Source organism: Podarcis cretensis, assembly GCF_951804945.1.
Source record: "Podarcis cretensis genome assembly, chromosome: 2".
NCBI classification, from domain to species: Eukaryota; Metazoa; Chordata; class Lepidosauria; order Squamata; family Lacertidae; genus Podarcis; species Podarcis cretensis.
This window is the reverse complement of record NC_137171.1, coordinates 5695522-5718819: the sequence shown is the minus strand read 5'-3', so window position 1 is coordinate 5718819 and position 23298 is coordinate 5695522. Positions and strand designations below refer to the sequence as shown.

Below are 23298 nucleotides of genomic sequence, written 5' to 3'. Positions count from 1 at the left end.
AGACACGATGGAGTCATGCTTGAGCAAGTTGGCACTTCAAGCAGGAATGGGTAACGCAGATGCTGTTGGCCATGCTGCCTTAGAAGATGGCCCAAATGGAGGACACCTCAGTGCCATTATTCTTGATCATGGGTAGGCAGACTTAGGCCCGGGGGCCAGATCCAGCCCAATCGCCTTCTAAATCCGGCCCGCGGACTGTCCAGGAATCTGTGTGTTTTTACATTCCACATGAGTAGAATGCGTGCTTTTATTTAAAATGCATCTCTTGGTTATTTGTGGGGCATAGGAATTCGTTCATTTCCCCCCAAAAGATATAGTACAGCCCCCCACAAGGTCTGAGGGACAGTGGACCAGCCCCCTGCTGAAAAGGTTTGCTGACCCCTGTTCTTGATCTTCATAAAGTTTCCTACTTATTATTACTTTGACTGCCTGTGAGGAACTTAGAGCAGCATTGCCATATGTCCTCTTTTTCCAGGATATGTCCTCTTTTTCATGATGAGAATAGTCATAGAGATCCATAGTTAGAAGTCGGCAAATGTGTCCTCTTTTTTGCTCTTCAAAATATGGCAACCCTACATATACAGTGGTAGCTCGGGTTACAAACACCTCAGGTTACAAACACTTCAGGTTACAGACTCCACTAACCCAGAAGTAGTACCTCAGGTTAAGAATTTTACCTCAGGATGAGAACAGAAATTGCGCACTGGTGGCACGGCAGCTGTGGGAGGCCCCATTAGCTAAAGTGGTACCTCAGGTTAAGAATGGTTTCAGGTTAAGAACGGACCGCCGGAACAAATTAAGTTCATAACTAGAGGTACCACTGTAATTCACAGCTGATCTCTCGTCCAAGCATTTCACAGTGTTACTGTCCCATGGGCTTTCAATCCATTCTCTGGGACTGACAGGCCCATACAGAAGCCAGTTGAATTGGCAGGTAGATCTTACTCCAATAAGGGTGAAAGGACAGGCTCTTCCACTGCACTTGAGGGCAGCAGGTGAGCACAGTGGGTACAGGGCAGGCCACATGACACAGCTCTGTCCACTACCCGCACCTCAGCGTTTGCCACCTGAGGCAGCTGCCTCACTCTGTCTCATCATAGAAGTGTGCATGCACACGAAAGCTCATGCCAATAACAAACTTAGTTGCTCTCTAAGGTGCTACTGGAAGGATTTAATATTATTTTTTTGTAGATGATAAGTTACACTGTTTAACTTTAATTGACTTCAAAGGTTTTAAACAGATGAACTGTACAGCACCTGGCCTATTTCTGGTCCAAATTGTAAATGCTAACAGTACTTAGGATGCATGATGGCCCATAGCTGGATTCAAATATGATGCAGATCATAGGAAAAAGGCTTGTGTAAGCAGTCCTTGTCACGTTTCAATGCGTTTATCATGACTGCTAATCTATATGCATGCAGCTAAGCTTAGCACATGCTAAACTGGCACACGTGGACTGGAGGGAGGACACATCAGCTGCATTTAAATGTTATTGGGACTATGTTAAATACTTATATAGGTAAGTTGATATTTGAGTTTTTCTGTGATTAGGCTAAAGGTAAAGGGACCCCTGATCATTAGGTCCAGTCGCGGACGACTCTGGGGTTGTGACGCTCATCTCGCTTTATTGGCCGAGGGAGCCAGCGTACAGCTTCCGGGTCATGTGGCCAGCATGACTAAGCCGCTTCTGGCAAACCAGAGCAGCACACAGAAACGGCGTTTACCTTCCCGCCGGAGTGGTACCTATTTATGTACTTGCACTTCATGCTTTCGAACTGCTAGATTGGCAGGAGCTGGGACTGAGCAACAGGAGCTCACCCTTTTGTGGGGGTTCAAACCGCTGACCTTCTGCCCTAGGCTCTGTGGTTTAACCCACAGGTGATTAGGCTTAGGATTGCTATGTGCTGTTTTTTTTGAACAGCCAAATTATTGTATTTTTTTTTCTTATTTGAAAAATGGCTTGTTGTTTGTTTTTAATCTGTTTGATCTGAAGAATTCTGCAGTAGTACATTTATAAGACTGGATGACTAGATCTATAGATTAAAGCTTAGAAAATGTGTGCATGTGGGGAAGGGGAAAGGGTGGAACAGACTGGCAGGAATAAGTAGTGAGCTGTGTACAGTACTGGCATGATATGGGTCTTGTTCACACATGCAATCATTTGTTGATTGTAAAATCAATGGATGATTTGTATGTGTGAAAGGGCTATCAACAAGGTAACACTACAGGTTTTCAAATACAATCTAGAACACTGGAGTCTATAGCATTCAACTGCCACTCATCAATACCTGCTTCACGCATACAGGACATCATTTCCTTTTTCCACACTTAAATTATGGAGGCCTGATGAGGGATAGCTGACGGCATTCATGGACTCCTTTGAAACATCATGTCTGGGAAATGTAAAGCAATAATATGTGCTTGATTTGTGGTCTTTGATCTGTGATGGGTCGTTCATACATCACAGCAGCAATCAAGTGATGGCCTGCATGTGTGAACAGTTCACATACACGGAAAGATGAGCAACAGTGTATATGCACAATGCCTGGATGGGTGCAGAGGACCGCCAAGATGGCTGTGTAATGGAAAACTTCTTTTTATGAATATATTGCATAAAGACAAGATTGATTGATTGATTGATTGTATAAAGACAGATATTAAGGGAGGAATGCTGTTGGTGGAGCTTGCCAATGGCTGCAACCTTTCCAGGGACAAAGAACTTTTCAGGCAGGAATAAACTAATGTGATTTTGGACCCCGATTGTTAACGTATAATCCCAGGCAGGCAGCGCAGAGTTTTGGTCAATGTAGAAAAGTTTGCTGCACTATCCTATACGAAAATTGTGCGCCCGCGCGCCCGCGCCATAACCAGCCATTTGGGGTGATTGAAAGTATCAATCCTGCACAGGACCGGGAGCGTCTTGTATGTGTAGCTACTGAGGACCACATTCAGTTGCGTGGGGACTTCTGCCCCCCATGCGCCAGCCTTGCCCTCCCAATGCTTCCCCTTCTCTGCAGCTTCCCAGCGGCTGCGTCCCAAGCTGGAACCAGCGGAGCCGAGCGCGCGAGTGGCAGCAGCTTAATTCGCTCCATCTGCTGCTGTCTCTCTCTCTCTCTCTCCGCCACCGCGGGATGAAAGGAGGCGCTGAGGACTCTCCAGGCCAAGCCCAAGCGAGGGGATGACGTCTGGCCAGCGGCAGCCAAAAGACTCCGGAGAGGAGGAACGAGGCCACCGCAAAGCCTCGGCGGCCAAATGTGGCGACTGGAGTCCCGCGGAGAGAGGCGATCCTGCGGGATGGGGCTCCTGCTCCTGCTCCTGAGCAGGACCAGGCAATCTTCGGCCGCGTCCTCATTGCAAGCCTTCGCACTCCTGTGACCCAGCGGGCCTTCTTTAAGTGCCTTCGCGTCCCCTCTGGCTCCTGCTCCTTCTTCACTTGGATCATGAACGTCGGAGACCAGCGCCTGGCTAGAGGTCCCTCGGAGGGAATGACTGGCCGCGGCCCCGTCCTGGGCTGGGGTGGGGTGAAGGGCTGGGGGAGTTGAGTGACAAGCAAGAAGCAGCCTCCCCTCCTGCAGAAAGAGGGTTTTCTGTATCTCGGGTCTCCTGGAATTTAATGTGACGGGAAGGGGAGCGGCCCGTCCAAAGGCGCTTGGCTTCCCCCTCCCTTCCCTCCCCGTCGGGCTGTGATGCGTCTCCTTTGCGCAAAGGCGCATTGTTCGCGGTAGCGCACCGCGCCGGGTCCTTCTGGCTCGATGGCTCACTGCAGGGCGACCCTCATCACAGCCTCTATAAGAAGCCGGCCCTGGCGAGGGGATGTCAGACGTGCTTCGAGGGGCCCCCAGCTAGCAGGACGCGCGACGTCTCCCCCTCTTGCGCCTTAGTTGCTCTCCAGAGAGAAGCGTCGCCATCCGGGACGGCCGGTAGCGGAGAGCAGCTCCTCGCGGGACTTTTCGCCGGCTGCTCCTCTCTTTCTATTATTATTATTATTATTATTATTATTATTATTATTATTATTATTACTACTACTACTACTATTTTAAAAAACAAAAAAAACCTTCGATTTGGGCTCAAACTACTCTCCACAAGTGAGGACCTTTCCCCGGGCGCACAGTGCACGCCTCTCCAGCAAGGTCTTTGGAGACGGATTCTCTACCCCACCTCTCCACCCACCCATCTCTTCTCCGCTGCCTTTTTTTTTTTTTTTTTGGCGGTTCAGCCGAGCAGGCAAGCAGGGCAGGCGAAGCGATGAGCCCCGTGGCATTAATGCTAGGCTTGAAGACCTTGTGGGTTTTGGCTTTTTCCTCTCTTTCCAACACGCTGGCGGTGAATAACAGCGGCCGATGGTGGTAAGTGCGCTTTACGCGCTGTGCGCCTTTGGGGAGCCTTTCCAAATTCGAAGAGCCTGGGGAGGGGAATCAAATCCGCCTCGGCCCGGCTCCCACGGAGGTGACCTGCGCCTCCCCACTCCTAGTGTTGCTGGCAGAGCTTCGGGAAGCTGCGCCAAGTGCCCAGGTGGATGAGCAGAGCAAGAACCCAAGGCGCGCTCAAAGGGGGCGCACGCTCGGCGAGCCGCCCGGACCTGGTTTGCCCTGTACGATTCCCGACCGCAGGCACGTTGTATCGCCTGGCCCTTTGCTGTGGAATCCTGATCTTGCTAAAGACCAGGGAATCTGCATACGCCTGAGAGAGGCATCCTCGTGGTACAAGACATATAGGGCAGAAAAAGACATAGGGCTTAAACTAGCCTTCACTGACGCCCCAAGGCGCCTTTAGCAACTGAGGTCAGCGGGTGGGTCTAATTTGGAAGTGTGATAGCGTACAGGTGTGCTGTAGTAGTTTCTTTTAGAAAAGTGACGACGGTGGTGATGATGATGATGCTATTGCTGCTGTTGTTACAGCTACAGTGATGGTTAATTAAGGGCAGGAAAGTGTGTCTTATCATTTGTAAGCTGCCTTGAGTCCCTGTGAGGGGCAAAAGGTGGGTTATCAAATACATATATAATACAGTACATAATAATAATCTACTGTACAGTTTGCACTGCTGCTGTGGCACAGCTATATTTCATTTATTGTTGCATTATTACTATGAGTTATATTAATATTTCTTCCTATACTACTACTTTCGTTTTTACTTTTATATGCTTAGTCTCCCCATAACAATATTTAGGGGCAGGTACTGCAATCCATTAATCATTAATCGTAGCCCTGGGAGAAAGATCATTCCCATTACCTCTACCATTCTCAGGGGGGCTGCATAAGGGTGTCCTTGAGAATTAAATCTCAAATCTGCAAGAATTAAATGAATTCCCAATTAAATCAGAATTAAATAACAAGCCTGCACTTCTTTAGCATGGTCCACATGTGCTTCTGACCATTTTACATGTGAGTAGGGGCATTTGCAATGTGAATGGGCATTCTGGCCTGTGTAGGCTTTACACTCATCTTAAAAACTCTGTTGTGTTAAGACTTATGTGTGAATCCCACAGTCTAGCTCTAATCTGTATAATTTGTTCAGTGTATGAATTATCACTGGTTCACTCTGTTGTGCAGCTTGCCAAACTAGTTGCCTGGAGCACCAGCATTTTCAGAGGCATTAAAAAGCATTGCATGGTCTCAGACCATGGGGCGCTCTAGGGTCTTTGGCATGTTGCAGGTATCAGGTGCGTGGAATCTGAGGCTGCGCGCACATGCCCATTTACTTGGCATCCAGTGCACTCCCACCACTGGTTTGCGAAACAGTAGACACACAGCTTTAGTCACAATCCATATCTATCCTGATTTTAAGTTTGTAACATGTACACAGAATTAGATTAGGTTACAAGGGCAGCTGCTTGGTGCGTATCTATAGCTAAGGATATGAAAATAAAGTATGTATTCTGCTGGGATAGCTCTAGGTCTCTGCCTGCCGCCTCTTCTAAATGCAAACCTGAACAGTTAACAGAATGCCCAGCTCCCAATACTCCACCCACATAGCTTGCTGTGTGCTGAAATACTGACCCCTACTAGGAGGTAAGCATCAGAAGTTGATGATGCAGTTGGGAAATGCCCAGTTTTCAGATTTCCCTAGTAATCTGTGTGGCCTGGGGCTGCACAAGTACCAACTTTCAAATTTCTGGGTTGCTTACTGGTACCTAAAACTGTGGGCACAGATTTCATGCCTCCCATCATTAGGGAAAGACGTATAAATGTCCTTACAACTGTCACAGTAATCAGCATATGATGGGTTGTGTGTGTTGACAGATTCATTTTCTCGGTCAATTTGAAGCACCGTAATTATTTGGCGATGCACCATCAGCTCCCTGTTTTGAAGGAGAGAAGTACAATGTCCCACGTTTCAAATTATTCCTGGAACTGGAGTGTCTTGGATGACATGTGTACCCAATTTCAGAGTTCTAACTCATCGGAAAGTACCTTAAGAATCTGCTGCTCCAACTCGCAGTGTGTGAGTCAGTGAGGCCCAAATGTCTTTAATACTACTAGTAAATGAAGCCTGCATTCTTCAAGCATAGCTATATGTCCCTTGTTAATAAGTCCTCTGCAAGCCCCACATCCAAATTTGAGGATGCCATGGAAGTCCTACAGACCAATAGGCTGTCTTATAGAGCATGTGGCTTGGCTTGATCTAAGTTAGAATTCTGGTCTTTTCTGAAAAGGAAACTCTGTGCTCCAAGCTTTGACCAGAAGGTGCAAAAAAAGTCTCCCGTCTCCCCGCCACCCCCCACTCCACCTCACATATCTTGGAAAATATTTTTAAAATATATGTTCCTCAGATGCTTTTCTAGTAATTCCAATGTCTTGGGCTGTGTGAATGCCAAATTTAGGTTTCCTGGAAGAATCTTCATTATTGTATGGGTCTATTTGAGACACCGTTTTGTGATAGAGTTGTATAAATGTTCTACTTTGGGAATTTTTCTGGCAATCAAGGTCTTCTTCACCAGGTGTATCAAATTTTTAGGACTGTATCTCATCAGGAAGTATCCTAACAGTTTTAATACATCTGTGAGTCATTCACTGAATCCGTCTAACTATCTATGCGAGACACTCGTTAGTAATAAACCGCAAAGCAGAATCAACAGAGCAACAAATCTGATTTAATGTTTATGGATATCAGGAATAATCTATAGACTGAAAGCAGGAGGCACATAGGACTGCTTGCTGTTTACTTTTATGCAATACTTAGGAATGTTCACAGCTAGCTCCATTAATTTTGTTTTGTTTTTATCCTGCATTTCAGGTACAAAAGCAACCCCCTCGGCATTTTAAAATAATATAAAATAGCTTAAACAAGAAAAATTATAATCAGTAGCAGCAATACACACCAACAATTCACACCAGATAAGCCATTCAGCCAAATGCTTTCTGTAATTGGATGGTCCTTGAAGAAACCTGCATAAGGTCTCACAGAACATCGCCTCTTGTTGAAGCTTAATCCACAGAGCAGGTTCTGTGACCTATTACAGCTTCCCTTCTTTTCAGACTCAACACACTGAGAGGGAGGCTGCTGCAAATGGCATGTGTACAATGTGTGTGGTGCTTCCTACCATGTAGATGCTCTTCATCCTGTGGTCAGTAGCAGCGCCAGTCCAAGCTGCTGCCAGGAATGTGTGGTATGTTGTGCTCTGCACATGAGGCACAAGATCCAGGTGGCCAGTAGCACTACAAATTGCGGCCACTGTGGGGAGAAGTCACCACACAGGTGCTGTTTGCAGTCTCCTCCACTGGATGGGGCATGATGTACAGCTTGACCCTTAGAATATGCAGCATAGATCTGTAATTATGTTGCTATTATTATTTCTGATTAGCAAACAAACAAACAAACAAACATATATTCTAATCAGCTTCACATATTAGTGTTACATGATAGAGAATGATGAAATCATGAATGGTATGGAGTGAGGAGAGAGAGAGAGAGAGAGAGAGAGAGAGAGAGAGAGAGAGAGAAATTGATTGATTCTTGGCGTTACCCAGGAAAGTTGATTGGTAGTGGGAGGTTCACAGCCAACAAGCTGCATATTCCTGCATTGTTGCGGGTTGGACTAGATGATCCTTAGGGTCCCTTCCGACTCTATGAAAAGGAATTGCTTCACACAGTGTATCACTAAGTGGGGGAACTCACCACCACAAGATGTAGCGATAGCAACTAGATTAAAGGTAAAGGGACCCCTGACCCATAGCTGTCAACTTTTCTCTTTTTTAAGGGAAATTCCCTTATTCCGAATAGGATTCCTCGCAAGAAAAGGGAAAAGTTGACAGCTATGTCCTGACCATTAGGTCCAGTTGCGGACGACTCTGGGGTTGTAGCTCTCATCTCACTTTATTGGCCGAGGGAGCCGGCATACAGCTTCCGGGTCATGTGGCCAGCATGACTAAGCCGCTTCTGGTGAACCAGAGCAGTGCATGGAAGTGCAGTTTACCTTCCCTCCGGAGTGGAACCTATTTATGTACTTGCACTTTGTCGTGCTTTCGAACTGCTAGGTTGGCAGGAGCTGGGACCGAGCAACGGGAGCTCATCCCGTCGCGGGGATTCAAACTGCCGACCTTCTGATCGGCAAGTCCTAGGCTCTGTGGTTTAGACCACAGCACCACCCGCGTCCCTATAGCAACTAGATTATTTGGCTTTAAATTTTATTTTAAAGTGTGAGAGCAAGTTAATGGAGGATTGTGTATTAGCCATGGCAGCAAAATGGAATCACTACTAGTTGTAGAACTAATCCGCTGTTTGGGGCTGAAGGAGGAGGTAGAATACTTGCAAGAAAGGTGCAGAAGCTATGGATAACTCTGCACTGATCCTGCTATGTAGACCCTTGACTGCCACTTGGGCTAGTGAGTTATATGTTGCTAATGTTTTTTTTTTGTGGGATTTGCTAGGTAATTCTGTAGTCTTCTTTCTCCTTGGATGAAATAGAAAGGAAAGAAAGGAAATTCTCGCTCAATATTTATCACATTTCCAGCATGCAAAGTGCCCCTAATGGCAAACATGTATGGCATTTCCTTTTGGTTGCTTTTTGGATGTATAGGGTGTCCCTGGCTAGAAATGGGAACACTCTGCCTCCCTTATGTTTGATGACTAGACCAGGACTGGGGAACCTGTGTCCCTGTGGTCTTGAGACCCCGACTTACAGAATCCCTGACATTACTGAACACGTTGTCTGAGGCTGATGGAGAACTAGAGTAAGTTCCCAACTACATGACTCAGTATCAAGGGCTCTGTACCACATCCAATTCTTTCTTAAAAAAATAAATAAATCATCTGTAGACTTCAGGAGCTGTTTCCATTTTTAATATTTCATTCATTCATTCATACCCCATCTTTTCCCCTGCCAAGTGGCAGACCTTGGGGTCTCAAATTTCAGTGGCCTCCTGTGCAACACCAGAATTTGGCACCCCTGCCTCTCATGCTCTGTTCTAAATCATAGTTGCTGCATCCCCTGCAATTCCCCTGAGACTCTGCGCCCAGTGCCACTGAACGGGTTTGCACTCCCCTAAATCCACCTCTGTCCTGACGGGACTCAAGGCGATTGCTCATTAAGGTCATCAACAGAGGCCGCCTTGTGGGACTTGCCAGTGTCTGAAGCATATTTAGTTGGGACTACGGTAAGAGGCTTCTTTGTAGGTGTGCCCAGGCTCTGGAACTCCCTGTGCAGGCAACTCCATCTTACTTCCTCTCTGATGACCTTCCGTCAAATTGCAAAGTTGGTTCTTTTAAGAAAGGCATCTGACGGATAGTAAGCTGGTTACGATCTCCCTCTGGTATGTTATGGTTGATTGTCCTGATACTTTCGGCAGTGAGGTTAATCTGTAGGAAGTTTTAATTCCAAACTTTAAAAATTATTTTGTAACACCACTTTCATGCTGCTTGATAGTGAATATTACCGGTGCTCCTTTCATGTTGCTGTTTGTTATTATTCTTATTCTTGGTTTTAATCATTGTCAGATGCCTCAATCATCCTTTATGGAGTGTGGTTCCTCCCAATGGTTTTAAATAAGCATGCAGTGGTTTGTAGCATTTCACAGCATTCAACAGTTCACAAGCAATGATATTTAGTATTTGACAGGTGGCAGTGAATAAGATTTTACATTTGATGCCTATGAAAACAGTCAGAAGATGCCAATAAGTCCCTCAGCTGATGTAAATATCCGTGTTCAATGCTGCAAGAAATTTGTGTGTCAGAATTTGAACTTTCTGCTTAAACCCTTGCCATTCTGTGACTGCAGGGGAATCATCAATGTGGCTTCATCTACCAACCTGCTGACGGACTCCAAGAATGTGCAGCTGGTGCTGGACCCTTCTCTGCAGCTGCTGAGCCGCAAACAGCGCAAGCTCATCCGCCAGAACCCAGGCATCCTGCACAGCATCAGCAGCGGCCTGCAGAGCGCCATCAAGGAGTGCAAGTGGCAGTTCCGCAACCGCCGCTGGAATTGCCCCACCACACCAGGGCCAAACATTTTTGGCAAGATTGTCAACAGAGGTAAGGAGGTGACAGGAGACGGAGACTGGGCAATAGGAAGTTTTAATAGGGTGGGGATCCATTCGCTTATATAGAATGAGCCTGGTGCAGCCGAGATTGTGTTCTTGCCCACCCATTGGAACAAGAGAATAAAGAATCCCAGATGATTGGTTCACCACAATCTGAAAAGCTCTATTTCTCTTCTTCTGCTTGGTTGAATCAATAACCATGTGTTCTTTCACATCTGTCTCCCCCAGTCTAGACCAGGGCTGTCCAGATGCTGGACTCCTAACTCCCATAATCTCTGGCCGTTGGCCATAGTGGCTGGGATTAAGGAGACCTGGGGGGCCACGGATTCCCCACCCCTGGTATAAATGGAAGTCTGTTACAACCAAATGAGTGGATTTCTTATGAATCTGCTACAGGAAGTAATGCAATGAAGTGTACAGACTACTTTGCATTTCATGATATTTGTGTTCTGCTTCCCAGTGTTTTGTATGTGTGATGCAAGCTTGTGTGACTCATTAACAATGGATAAGCTTTTGCACCACTGCTGCCCTATTGTCTGTTCTTCCCTCCTCTTTCACAATCAGAGCTTCTTTTCATTTTTGCTTAAAAACATTATAAATCCACACGACAGCACAGATATTTGCATTTGCCATAGACCCCTGGCCCAGTTAGTGATGGTGACAAGAAATACTCCAAGGGCGCGCGATGCAAGTCTTAGCATGCACACCAGTTTCCCAGACTGCCTGAGACCAACACAGGCCACTCTAACCTTTACCTTTACTTTACCTAAACTTCCTGAAAAGAGAGTGGGAAATGTGTAATCAAAAGCAGGAATTAGGTGGGACAAGTCATAAGTTACCCAAGTCAAGCCTGGGCTATTGCTGTCTAGTGTTAACTAGAAGAGCAAGATAGCCTCACCTGCCCCAGGTGCATCCTTATTCAGAATGCAAAATAGGCATGAGAATAGAAGCATTGTTATTGAAAGTGTTAAAATATGTGTCATGAGGATATTATCTTCATAGTGGTGCTGCAACAAAACTGCTAGCACATTTGCAAAGCTAAGTAGAGTCTGCTTTGGTTTCAGATTGGATGGGGAACCATGTGTTGAAATTCCTGGGTTGGACTAGATGATCCTTGGAGCTCTAGAGTTCTGTGATTCTATGATTCATTACAAACATTACGTATGTTGTCAAAATATCCAGTGGAAGGATTAGCATCTTTTGTTGAACACCTGTTTGCTTATAGGTCTTGATGGTCAGTTCGGCTGACGTTCTGTAAGCTGGCTTGCTCCGTGGGTTTTGGTGGCTAGAATATGTCTCTTCCATAAGCATTGCAGTGTGACCACCAAGAGACACCAGTTCAAGCATGGAAGAAGCATCCTGTGGTGGGATAGGTGTTTGTTTGAAGGGGGTCCAGATAAGTGCTGTTTGCTTTAGGTTGAATTGGTGCCATTTTATAAACTTAACGTTGTCTGTCTTGGAGCTTGCCTGCTCCCCCACGCTCCATGTAAATCAGAGGTGATTAACATGGGGAAGGCCTGTCCCATCTTGCCTCAGGCCACCCCCACCCCACCCACCCCCTCTGAGGCCTCACTTCCCAGGCATGCAGAGCTTGCAGGTTTCAGGAAGGGGTTCACAAGATTTTTCAGGCACCTGGAAGCCGCAGTTGCTTCTCCTTGCATCTCTAGCAGAAGGGAGTGGGCAGGGCACCAACCACGATCTTGCCAGAAGATCTTGCCAGAAGCTGCTGTCACTGCTTTCCTTGCTTCTCCAGCTGTGGCGGCAGGGGCAGATGGGGCACCCATGGTGACGCCACCCCTTGGGATTCTGCCACCCAAGGCAGCAGCCTCATGACTAACCGATGGCTCTCCAGATTAATAACATCTGGAGCTGGGCTCCAGATCTCAAAGGCCAAGGATGATGGCAGCTGTAGTACAGCAACATCTGGAGGGCCAGAGTCAGATTAGCTACCATGATTTAAATAGATATTTTAAAATGAAAAATATCCCAGTAGTCTCTAGTTCTCTCCCCTCATAAGGAGGAACTTGAACAGCTGCCCCAGAACTTCCTGGTCCTTGGGAAACTGGGAGAATTTGCACACAAATGAAGCACTACAACCTGTTCGAAGGCACCACAGTTGCCTTGAATTTATTCAGTGTGCGGGGAAGTGCCATGAAGCACTGGAAACCTACCATGGGTTCCCAATTCATGTATTGAAAATGTCTTCTGGTTACCTGTCATTATTATTAACCAACAGCCTTGTACTCACAGTTGCTAGGGAATTCTAAGAAACCAAAAATCTGTTTTCGAATCAGTGATTAAAATCAGTACAGTGGTACCTTGGGTTAAGTATTTAATTCATTCCGGAGGTCCGTTCTTAACCTGAAACTGTTCTTAATCTGAAACACCACTTTAGCTAATGGGGCCTGCTGCCGCTGCGCCACTGCTGCACAATTTCTGTTCTCATCCTGAAGCAAAGTTCTTAACCTGAGGTACTATTTCTGGGTTAGCGGAGTGTAACCTGAAGCGTATGTAACCTGAGGTACCACTGTACACTTTTGAAAGGTTCAGTTTCTTAAGAGGAGTCCAAATGCATAGTGAACAGAGAAACTACAGTACTTTCCAAAATATATAGCAGTTGCCCCACCATTTCTTCAAGGAGCATAGGGTAGCATGCAAGACCCCTTATTTTGTCTTTGCAACAACCCTTGAGGTAGGTTGCTCTAAGAGGGGGCAGCTGGCCCTTGTGAACTTCCTTCCCAGCTGGGGATTTGAACCTGAGTTTTCCGCATCCTAATCTGACACACTAACCATTATTTCACCTTGGCTATCATCTCTGCCTCATCCTGGTTTGGATGGCTTGTGGTGCCACAGTGGTGCTCTATGCTGGTGAGAGAGAGACAGACAGACAGAGAGAGAGAGAGAGAGAGAGAGAGACCTTTGGAAAAGGCAAACTGTGCTTGTGTTGCCCAGAGGAGGCAGTTTAAGTGCACAGCTCCTGTGTGCAAAAAGTTTCCTTCTATTATCGGCGCATAAACATAGCACACAGCTGGGATTTGTACACCAGGCATCATGTATTATTTTGGTTTTTAATAGTCAGTAATTGTTATTATTTTCCTCTCCATATGAAGAGGAAAGACATTCCTTTCCCACAAACTCTCAGACTCTTATCATGCCTCTTCTTGCTCTCCTTTCCCAGCTAAAGAATTTTTTTAATGGGTTGCAGCATTTAGCCAATCAATCTTTTCAATTCTTTGATTCGAAAAGATGCTCTCAATTAATCAGGAAGCAGGTTTTTAAAAGTGACTGTCCTCCTTTTGTATAAGAAAGAGGGGAGACTTTTCTAAGATAGTTACCATCACAAACATCTTGTAAGCACAAAATTGAGGTTGTACAGCAAGGATTGGGGAACCTGATGCACTCCAGATGTTGCTAAACTACAACTCCCATCATCCCTGACCACTGGGCCATGCTGGCTGGACTGACAGGTGCTGAAGTCCAACAACATCTGGAATACCACACATTCCCCACCCCTGCTGTAGGCACACTGGATTGTAACCCCGAGCTTTCCCCATGTTCCTTGCAACATCTGGCTTAGTTTGCTTGTATGAATAACCTATGTCAACGTAGTTGTGCAGGCTACCTACTGTCAGTTTATTATAACAGTTTTGGTTTGATTATGCAAGGTGAACTGTGGATGGAGTTTGGCAGTTGGATATTACTACCTCCCAAGTATGGTGATGGCAAGGAAATTCTCATGGCTGTTTGGTCCCTGCCAGTAATTGTCTTGTGAACAGGGCAGGGCAAAAACAGGGTCTTGGGATCCTTCCGGTTTGTGGGACAGGGATGGACAGCAGGATGTTGCGATTCTATGATTCTACGAACCATTCCTTTTTGGTTTTCTGATTTTTATGGGTGTTCTTCTGGCTGCCTCAATAAAAGTTCACTTTGCAAGGTGCCTCCATCTTCCTAAATGTGAAGAGGGAGAGAAAATACTTAGACTCAAAGAATTGTAGAGTTGGAAGGGACCACGAGGGTCATCTAGTCCAACCCCCTTCAATGCAGGAATCTTTTGCCCAACCTGGGTCTTGAACCCACAACCCTGAGATGAACAGCCTCATTCTCTACCAACTGAGCTATCCCAGGGGATACTTGATGAATGAGGCAGCAGCTGTTATTTGTGCCAGCAGTGATGTTGATCTCCAGGCGTGTGCTGGGGTGGCCTTTATTCTGAATGGGGAGAAATGAACTGTGGACTCTGATGCCGCGTGCTGACATGCCATATCTCCCCCTCCCATCTCCCACCTCCAGGCTGCCGCGAAACAGCTTTCATCTTCGCCATCACCAGCGCTGGCGTCACCCACTCTGTGGCCCGCTCCTGCTCCGAGGGCTCCATCGAATCCTGCACCTGCGACTACCGCCGGCGGGGCCCAGGGGGTCCTGACTGGCACTGGGGTGGCTGTAGCGACAATGTGGACTTCGGCAGGGTCTTTGGACGAGAGTTCGTGGACTCCAATGAGAAGGGGCGGGACCTGCGTTTCCTGATGAATTTGCACAACAATGAAGCAGGACGTCTGGTAGGAAGTGAGAGAGCGTGTGGGCAAGGAAGTGTAGACAAAGCTGTATATGTGCTTGCAGGTGTGTGTGTGTGTGTGTGTGTGTGTGTGTGTGTGTGTGTAGATTGCTGTGTTTGCAGCACCAAACCAACTTCCCCAGGGTGCAAGCCTGGGTGGTCCTGGGTTGCCAGAAGGAGGTGTACAAGGTGCCATCCAACCGTCTTAGGGACTCCACTCATTAGCCTTTTCTTCTCCCAAAGATATCCTGCAAGGGAGCAGAGGTTTAGGATCAGAGTTTTCCTTCTTCTAGATGGGCTGCCTTCCCAGGCTGATGAGCCTCATCTGCACTACAGCACGTGCAGAAACCCACATCTCAGCTGCAATATTAACACTGGGCTGGGCTGTTGTAAGCCATTTTCTTTCCACAGTGGGGATAATGGATGACAGTGGCATTGGCAGGATTTTTTAAAACATGTTGAAAAGCAAACAAAAATATGAATAAGACCACAGTTAGAGAGAATGGCAACCTATTGTGTGTAGACTAGGGGATGCCATTCACACAACCATTTTTCACATGGTGAAGTCAGCAGCAGCTGACTTTTGCCGTTATCTGAACTATCAAACTGTTCTTGTGAGTGTTTCAACATGTGTCTAGACTCTAGACCATAATTCACTCTGTCCTGACCCCACCAAAAAAACGTGGAAAAATGGCTTTCAATCAAGAGCGGATGTGTAATGATTTGAATAGTGTCCAAGTACTCACAAGATTGACTCACTATACTAAACTCCACCAAAACAGTTAACTCTGGCTGCTTACACATCATACATTTAAAGCAGATTTTTGCCCCAAAGAATCCTGGGAACTGTAGTTTATCCACCACATAGCTGCACTTCCCAGCACACTTAAAACTACAATTCCCAGGATTCTTCGGGGTGGGGTATGTGCTCTGAATGGGGAATCACAAGTTGGCAGAGCACTGTTGCACTCATGACTTGCTTGTGGGCTTCCCAGAGGCAGAATCTGGTTGGCTGGATGCTGAACTAGATGTGCCTTTGGCCTCACCCAGCAGGGTCCTCCTTGCATTCTTCTTCTTCCTATTTTCCTCAATGGAACTCAAGGCAGCTAAATTGCTAAAAATATATAATAAAAAATAATAATAGAATTAAAACTATATAAAGTCATACATCAGGTTAAAGACCCTTCAGGTTGCATTTTTTTGGGTTACGGATTTGCCAAAACCTGGAAGTACCGGAACAGGTTACTTCCGGGTTTTGGGGGTCACGCACGCACAAAGTGCTAAATTGCACTTTGCGCATGTGCAGAAGCACCGAGTCGCAACCCGCGTGTGCTGATTGCAAATGCTGCGGGTTGCAAACGTGCATCCCGCACGGATCATGTTTGCAACCTGAGCACCCACTGTACATACATAAGATCTGTTTAAAACATACAAATAATTGTACTGTAAACAGCAGGGCACCTGCCCTTTCATTAAAAGCAGTCAGTTCCCAAAAGCCTGTTGAAAGAAGAAGGTCTTTACCTGCCAGCCAAAGGACAACGAGGAGGGAGCCAGTCTGGATTCTCCAAAGAGGGAGTTCCGGAATCCGGAGCAGTCACCAAGAAAGCCCTTTCCCATGTCCCAAGGGACCAGATCCCACCCAGAACTATATCTAGTATTCCTAATCCATCCTCCCCATGGACTTTAATAAAGGCAATATGATACTGGCAGCTGCATTTCTCCTTTTCTGCAATTGGAAGGAGAAAAGGCCTCCCAGCCACTCTGAGCAGCAGCACAGCCTTCGACAGCCTGCCAGCCATGGTTCCCACGCCCCTGGGAGTGACGGTGTGTCACCATCTAGTGTCAATCCCATGGGCATTCCGAAATATCACCAGGAGAGGCTGCCTGCTATCATTATTTGGCTCAAGTATTCTTTCTTCCTTTTTCTTTAAAAAAAACCCAAACAAACAGAAAAAGGGGGTGGGGTTTAGCCTCCTCATAGTTAACTAAGGTTAACTCCCACCTCAAACATTTCATAGAAATTCATTCCCCCTACATCCCCGGAAGCAGAGAATCCCACCCCACTTGATGTGTGACAAACGGTCCAAGAAAACGAAGGAAAGATCTTTGGCTGTGCAATCATTATTTCCGCCCCCAGCAATTCTATGAAGAAGTTTCTTTCTCGTTAGCTGCCTGGTTTAATAGCCTTCACGCTCTGTGGCTCTCTATTGCTGGAGCCCCAGCTCCCATAATCCCTGGCCATTGGGCCAGTCTGTCTGGAGCTGATGGGACTTGGAGTCCAATGACATCTGCAAGGCCACAAGTTTCCCTGCCCTGCCTTGCACCCTTTTGGACATAGAGGAACGCCCCCTGCTGCCAGAGGCACTGCTAGGTTTGTGAGCGGTGGGGGAGACCAGGTGCCTTCTGCCACCGCCAGCTCTGGCCTCTCCACTCTTGCTTTAGATGCAGGAGGTTTTTAAACTCTTAAGAGATGGGGCTCCTGCTACTCCCAGTAGCACAATCCCCTCTTTGCCAGATCCCTCCGCCTATATGATGTCTCACCACTTTGGAGCCACTCCAGGAAGCGTGGGTCAGCTGCCTCCCTCTTGCCACTCAGGACTTGGCGTGGCTCCAGAGCAACATGGCATCCTGTTGCGTTGCAACACTCTGAAGCCCTTCTAGGAAGTCTAGGGGGACGGAGTGCTGCAAGGGACACGAGCCCCTTCTTAATTTTGTTTATTTATTAAAGAAAATGAACCCTCCTCCACCTTTCACCTCTAAGATAATTGGCAGGGCCACAGCTCAGGGGCAGAGCACCTGCGTTTCATGCTTTTCCCAGCATCTCCAGGTAGGGCTGGGAGGGATCCCAGGAGTCAGTGTAGAAAAGATGGACCAATGAGTGTGACTCGGTGTAGGGCAGCTTCCCATGCTCCTCTGTTTCCTGCCCACTCTTTTCTCCGAAGGGCCAAGTCCCTCAGTCCACTGGCTTAGCTGGGCAGTGGGCCTTGGACAGTGCAAGTCCTGGTCCACTATTCTGGTTCTCCAACACAGCCTTCCCTGCCCTTTCTAGAGGTTTTATATCCAAAAATAACCATATTCTACTGGCTTTCACTGTTCCACCAGGTTTCTGATATGGCCACTATATATGGCATTCCAGCTGTCCCATCTTGGCTTTGAGGCTTCACTTATCAGCCTGTACACATCTAGGCATTGCTCCTTCTCCAAAGGGCCTCTGTTTTGTTTGCAGTTTTTATTCCCATAATAATTTTTCTCTCTTTCGAACGGCCATCTGGGTGCTCAATGTCAAGTTCTACCCAATCCCCAGTTTGAGGACCTGAAATATTTACACCATCATCTCTAAGAAACTGATCACCCTAAAAAGTCCCAGAAATCAGAGTAAAAGCTGCTCTGTTAACTTTTTAAAGTTCTGCTTGGCAGGAGACCGAAATGGACCTCACTTTGCCTTCCACAATTTATCACAGGGCACAATTCCCCCTGCATGACCCTGATTGAACACAAGCTGTGTAAGGTCTTAGGCTGTATGTGCACACCATACATTTAAAGCTCATTGCTTCCCTGAAAGGACCTTGGGAACTGTAGCTTGTTAAGGGTGCTGAGAACTGCAGTTTTGTAAGCCATAAACGACTGTTCCCAGTATTATTTAGGGAATCAATGTGCTCTTAATGTATGGTGTGTACACAGCCACCAAATTGCTCTTCTGCAGCAGCTGCTCTGCACAGTAGGGCTTGCACAGGAGAACTTCCTGGTGGATTATGTGCCCAGTGCATCAAATCTGCCTGTCTGCCACTTATGGTATCATAAAATCTGCTCCCTGACCTCATGGTGGGGCCTCTACACTCATGAACAGAATTGTGCAAGAGCTATTTGTGTATCTCTGTGCTCTCTGCATCCATGTATGTGTGTGAACATGTGCATTGGGACGTGTGTGTCCCTGCTGACTTCTCAGAAGTAGGTTATAGGATGGGCGACGAGGGTGGCAGTAGGCAGCATGGGAGGGGTGGTCTGTGGTGGTGTGATGGTCCAAAAAAAGAGGGGGGAGCAGCGGGAGAAGGCAGCCCTTAAGCAGGCAAACCTCCTGCATGCTAGCCAAGCCCAGAACCACAAGCCCGGCTGCCATGTGGGCTCCTACACATCTGGAAGGAAATGGTTCCAATTCTTCTAATTGCAGTAAAACCCGTTTGGAAGGGAAAGCTCTGGGCTTGGAAAGACGCATCCACATTCCGTGGGTGGGAGGGGGGCCCACAGTGCGCCAAGGGAACAGCTCCCTCTTGCAGGCAAAGGGGTGGGAGAGATGGGTCTGGTGGGAGGAGGGGTTCCCAGCAGAGCAGAGCAAGTGAGAAGCACAGACCCAAGCAGCCCTCACCTTGCGGGCACTGAGAAAACCTGGGCAAGCTCCTCTGTTGGAATGAATAACAACAACAACGATGATGATGATGATGATGATGATGATGATGATGATGATAATAATAATAATAAGGCACTTCAGAGCACTTTATGTACAGTACATGGTCCACATAATCCCCACAATTGCATGTAAGGTGGGTTATAAGACAAGTCCTGCTGGATGAGGCCAAAGGCCCAGTTAGTCCAGCATCTCACCAGGTCCTTATGGGAAGCTCAAAAGCAGGTCCTGAGAACATCAGTGCTCCCCGTCCCTTGTCATTCCCAGCCGCTGGCTTTCAGAGGCATCCAGAGGCATACTCTGATGTTGGATGTTGGACATAGCCTTCGTAGCTAGAAGCTGTTGATAGGTTATCCTCCATGAATTTGTCTAATCCTCTTTTAAGTCACTTAAGGTGGTGGCCATTGCTACTCAAAACTGTTATCCCCCTATTGCAGATGAGGTGGGGGAAGACTGAGGGTAAGAGATATTGGCTTGCCTAATGTCACAAAGTGAGTTTGTGGCCAAGGCACTATTTGAACCATAAACTTCCTGACTACTGTTTCACTATGACTTAGCTGTTCCACTATGCTATGAAAAGTATGCAGCCCTAGGAGCCAAGCGTTTAGGCATGAATTTAGATCTGGACAAACTGGTACGTGTGCAGAGGAGGGCCACCAAGATGACCAAGGGTCTTGCAAACCAAGCCTTATGAGGAACGGTTGAGGGAGCTGGGTATGTTTAGCCTGGAAAAGAGGAGATAGAGAGGAGATATGAGAGCCATCTTCAAATATCTCAAGGGCTGTCACATGGAAGAGAGAAGAAGCTTGTTTTCTCCTGTTCTGCAGGCTAGGACTTGAGCCAGTGGCTTCAAGTTACAAGAAAGGAGATTCTGACTAAACAGAAAAGAACTCTGGCAAGTAAGAGCTGTTCAACAGTGGAATGGACTCCCTTGGAAGGAGGTGGACACTCCTTCACGGGAGGTTGTCAAGCAGAGGTTGGGGGGGCATCTGTCAGGGATGTTTTAGTTGAGATTACTGCTTTGCACGGCATTGGACTCGATGGCCCTTGGGGTTCCTTCCAACCACACAATTCTATGATTCTATGGCAGGCATAGGCCAACTCTGGCCTTCCAGATGTTTTGGAACTACAATTCCCATCATCCCTAGCTAACAGGACCAGTGGTCAGGGATGATGGGAATTGTAGTCTCAAAACATCGGGAGGGCCAGAGTTTGCCTATGCCTGTCCTATGGTGTGGTCCATACTGTGGCTGGCTCAGAACCCTGCTGCTCTGGTGTCTTCTAACAGGCATTTCCTTCCTTTGTTACCATTCAGACGGTCTTCACCGAGATGCGCCAGGAGTGCAAGTGCCATGGGATGTCTGGCTCCTGCACGGTCAAGACCTGCTGGATGCGGCTGCCCACTTTCCGGACCGTGGGGGACTTTCTCAAGGACCGCTTTGATGGTGCCTCACGGGTCATCTACGGCAACAAAGGCAGCAACCGGGCCTCCCGGGTGGAGCTGCACCACCTGGAGCCCGAGAACCCTGCCCACAAGCCCCCTTCCCCCCACGACCTGGTCTATTTTGAGAAGTCGCCCAACTTCTGCACCTACAGTGGCAAGACAGGGACAGCGGGGACAGCAGGCCGCTCCTGCAACAGCTCCTCCCCTGCCCTGGATGGCTGCGAGCTGCTGTGCTGTGGGAGGGGGTACCGGACCCGGACGCAGCGGGTGACGGAGCGCTGCAACTGCACGTTCCACTGGTGCTGCCATGTCAGCTGCTTGAACTGCACCAACATGCAAGTGTTGCATGAGTGCTTGTGAGCAAAGAAAGGAAAGCGAAGAACATTCTGCATCCAGGAAACAAAACACTTCTTAATAGAGGGGATCCAAAAAATGCACACCCCACCAAGAAAAACAGCCCTGCCTGCCGCCGCCACCGCCACCTCACCTCCCCATCTGTCTCCGCACCCTTTATTGGTCTAGCAAGCAGGCAGCTGAGTTACCCGCAGCCAGCCACCCCTGCCCCAAACAAGGTTCTGCTGTCCACAGACTACATGGAGAGAGAGACTCAGCACAATCTGAATGGCTGAAAGAAGCCTGGGAGGAAAGGGGACATTTGTGTGTATATATGCTTGCCAGACCCAAGTCCCCACGAGTTCAGATTGTGTCCCTCTGCTTGTTAGGCAGCCCCTCAGGTCCTGCCTGCTTGTCAAGATTCTCATCACAGGCTTTAATTTGAACCAGATCTCTTCATCAGGGCAGAACCCCGGAAGACTTCAACACTTGGCCTTGTATCTCCCAGTGTATTAGCTGTTGTTGTTGTTGCTGCAGTCATTGCTGTTGTTCCTATTCTTGCAGAGTGGTCAGAATAGGAAAAAAATACCTCTGAGCTTGTGAAGAAAGGTTTAGGAGTGTCCAGACTACAGGGAGCATCTTCCAGGCATGTTTGACCAACACGCAACCTGGCATCTTTCATTTCACAGATTAAGCATTGCCTCAGTGGACTTTCTTTCTCATTGATGAGACACTGTATAAGATTACTAGGTGTTGGAGTGAATGTCTTTTATTTAATAGTTTGCATTTTCGTATCCCCCGTCCCATGAGGGATGCAACCCAATGTGCCAGTTCCATGAAGCATCGCTGGAGCACCAATCCCAGGCCAGCCTTCCCCAGTTGGGTGCTTTCCAGATGTTTTGGATTACAGCTTCTCCCAGCATGGTCAGTGGGAAGGCATTCTGGGAGTTATAGTCCCCCCCATCATCTGGAGGGCACCAGGCTGGGGAAGTCAGAGGCGTATGAAGGGGGGTGCAGTAGGTGTGGGCCGCCCCGGTGTCTTGACTGAGGGGGGTGACAAAATGGCAGGCGAGTGGGCGGCACACCTTATGCCCGGCGACAGCAGCTCTTCTGACCCAGTGGCAGAGAGCAGCCCTCTGGGAGGGCACGCTCTGAGCCCCACGCCCCTTGGGCAGCTCGGGCATATGCTCCACCACCGGGGGAAGTCTGTTCTAAGCAATCTGTGGAGCCACAATTTTATAACCTATGGGGGCATATAGATTTGGTGTGCCTATACATGCCCCATTGAAATGAATGGGAACTGAGCAAGAGCCCTGCTGCACTCTGAGCAGTTTTCATTTCTTTAGACGGGACATGCAAAAGAGAACATCACGGGCTTCGCACGCCAATCCCTTGGTTCTATCTCCGAGTGTCACATCTGTGCACAACAAAGTGGCGATACAGTGGCTTGATCTGTCAAAGGCCCCTGGTGTTGACTTGCCAAGTGCTTGTCAAGTTCAAAGGCAGGCAGGCAGGCAGTTTCCCCAAATTACATGTTGTTATATGTGTTTACAACTATTCCCAAATGCAGTGTGTGTGTGTGTGTGTGTGTGTGTGCATGCACATGCACACACACACACATACACACACACTCATGTGTCTTCTGGCCTTTGATCACTTTGCCAAGAAAATGTGTTTTTGGAGAAAGTACTGGCTTTTTTAAAAAAAGAAGTTGTGTTTTTTCTCCTCTTTGTTCACTCTGCTCTCACCCACTCACCGGATAAACCTGTAAGTAATATGCACTGAAGAAGTGGTTGGGATTGCCGAGAATTTTACATATGTGTGTAAATAAAATATTTATTGTTGCCTGTTTCATATTCTTGTAGGCCTGGACCAAGGTTCCTGCTCCTAGATTTATGTGTCCTGAATCCTGTTTCTGGCACTCTAGAAAAGAATAAAGTATATATTTTTATCAATTCAACTGAGTTTAATGGGTTTGCTACATTCTGCTAAGAGGCCAAGAATGGAAGTGCCTGAATCTGATCTGCCCTCTGCATCGGTGCTCGGTTGTTGAGATGGATGCAGATCACCTTCACTTCTAACTTGACCT

At 47.5% G+C, this 23298-nt stretch overlaps 1 protein-coding gene across 1 annotated transcript; it reads left to right on the top strand.

Moving 5' to 3' along the window:
* Positions 1-3547: 3547 nt before the first annotated feature.
* On the top strand, positions 3548-23164 carry WNT1 (Wnt family member 1). Its single transcript, XM_079966827.1, has 4 exons — positions 3548-4347; positions 10217-10470; positions 14769-15034; positions 20748-23164. The coding sequence occupies exons 1-4, from the start codon at positions 4247-4249 to the stop codon at positions 21234-21236; spliced, it is 1110 nt and encodes a 369-aa protein (XP_079822953.1). The 5' UTR covers positions 3548-4246; the 3' UTR covers positions 21237-23164.
* Positions 23165-23298: the final 134 nt, after the last annotated feature.

Coding starts and splice junctions, on each gene's coding strand:
- WNT1 (XM_079966827.1), top strand. CDS start 4,247: ATGAGCCCCGTGGCATTAATGCTAGGCTTGAAGACCTTGTGGGTTTTG. Junction 4,348..10,216: donor AATAACAGCGGCCGATGGTG/GTAAGTGCGCTT, acceptor CTGTGACTGCAG/GGGAATCATCAATGTGGCTT. Junction 10,471..14,768: donor TGGCAAGATTGTCAACAGAG/GTAAGGAGGTGA, acceptor TCCCACCTCCAG/GCTGCCGCGAAACAGCTTTC.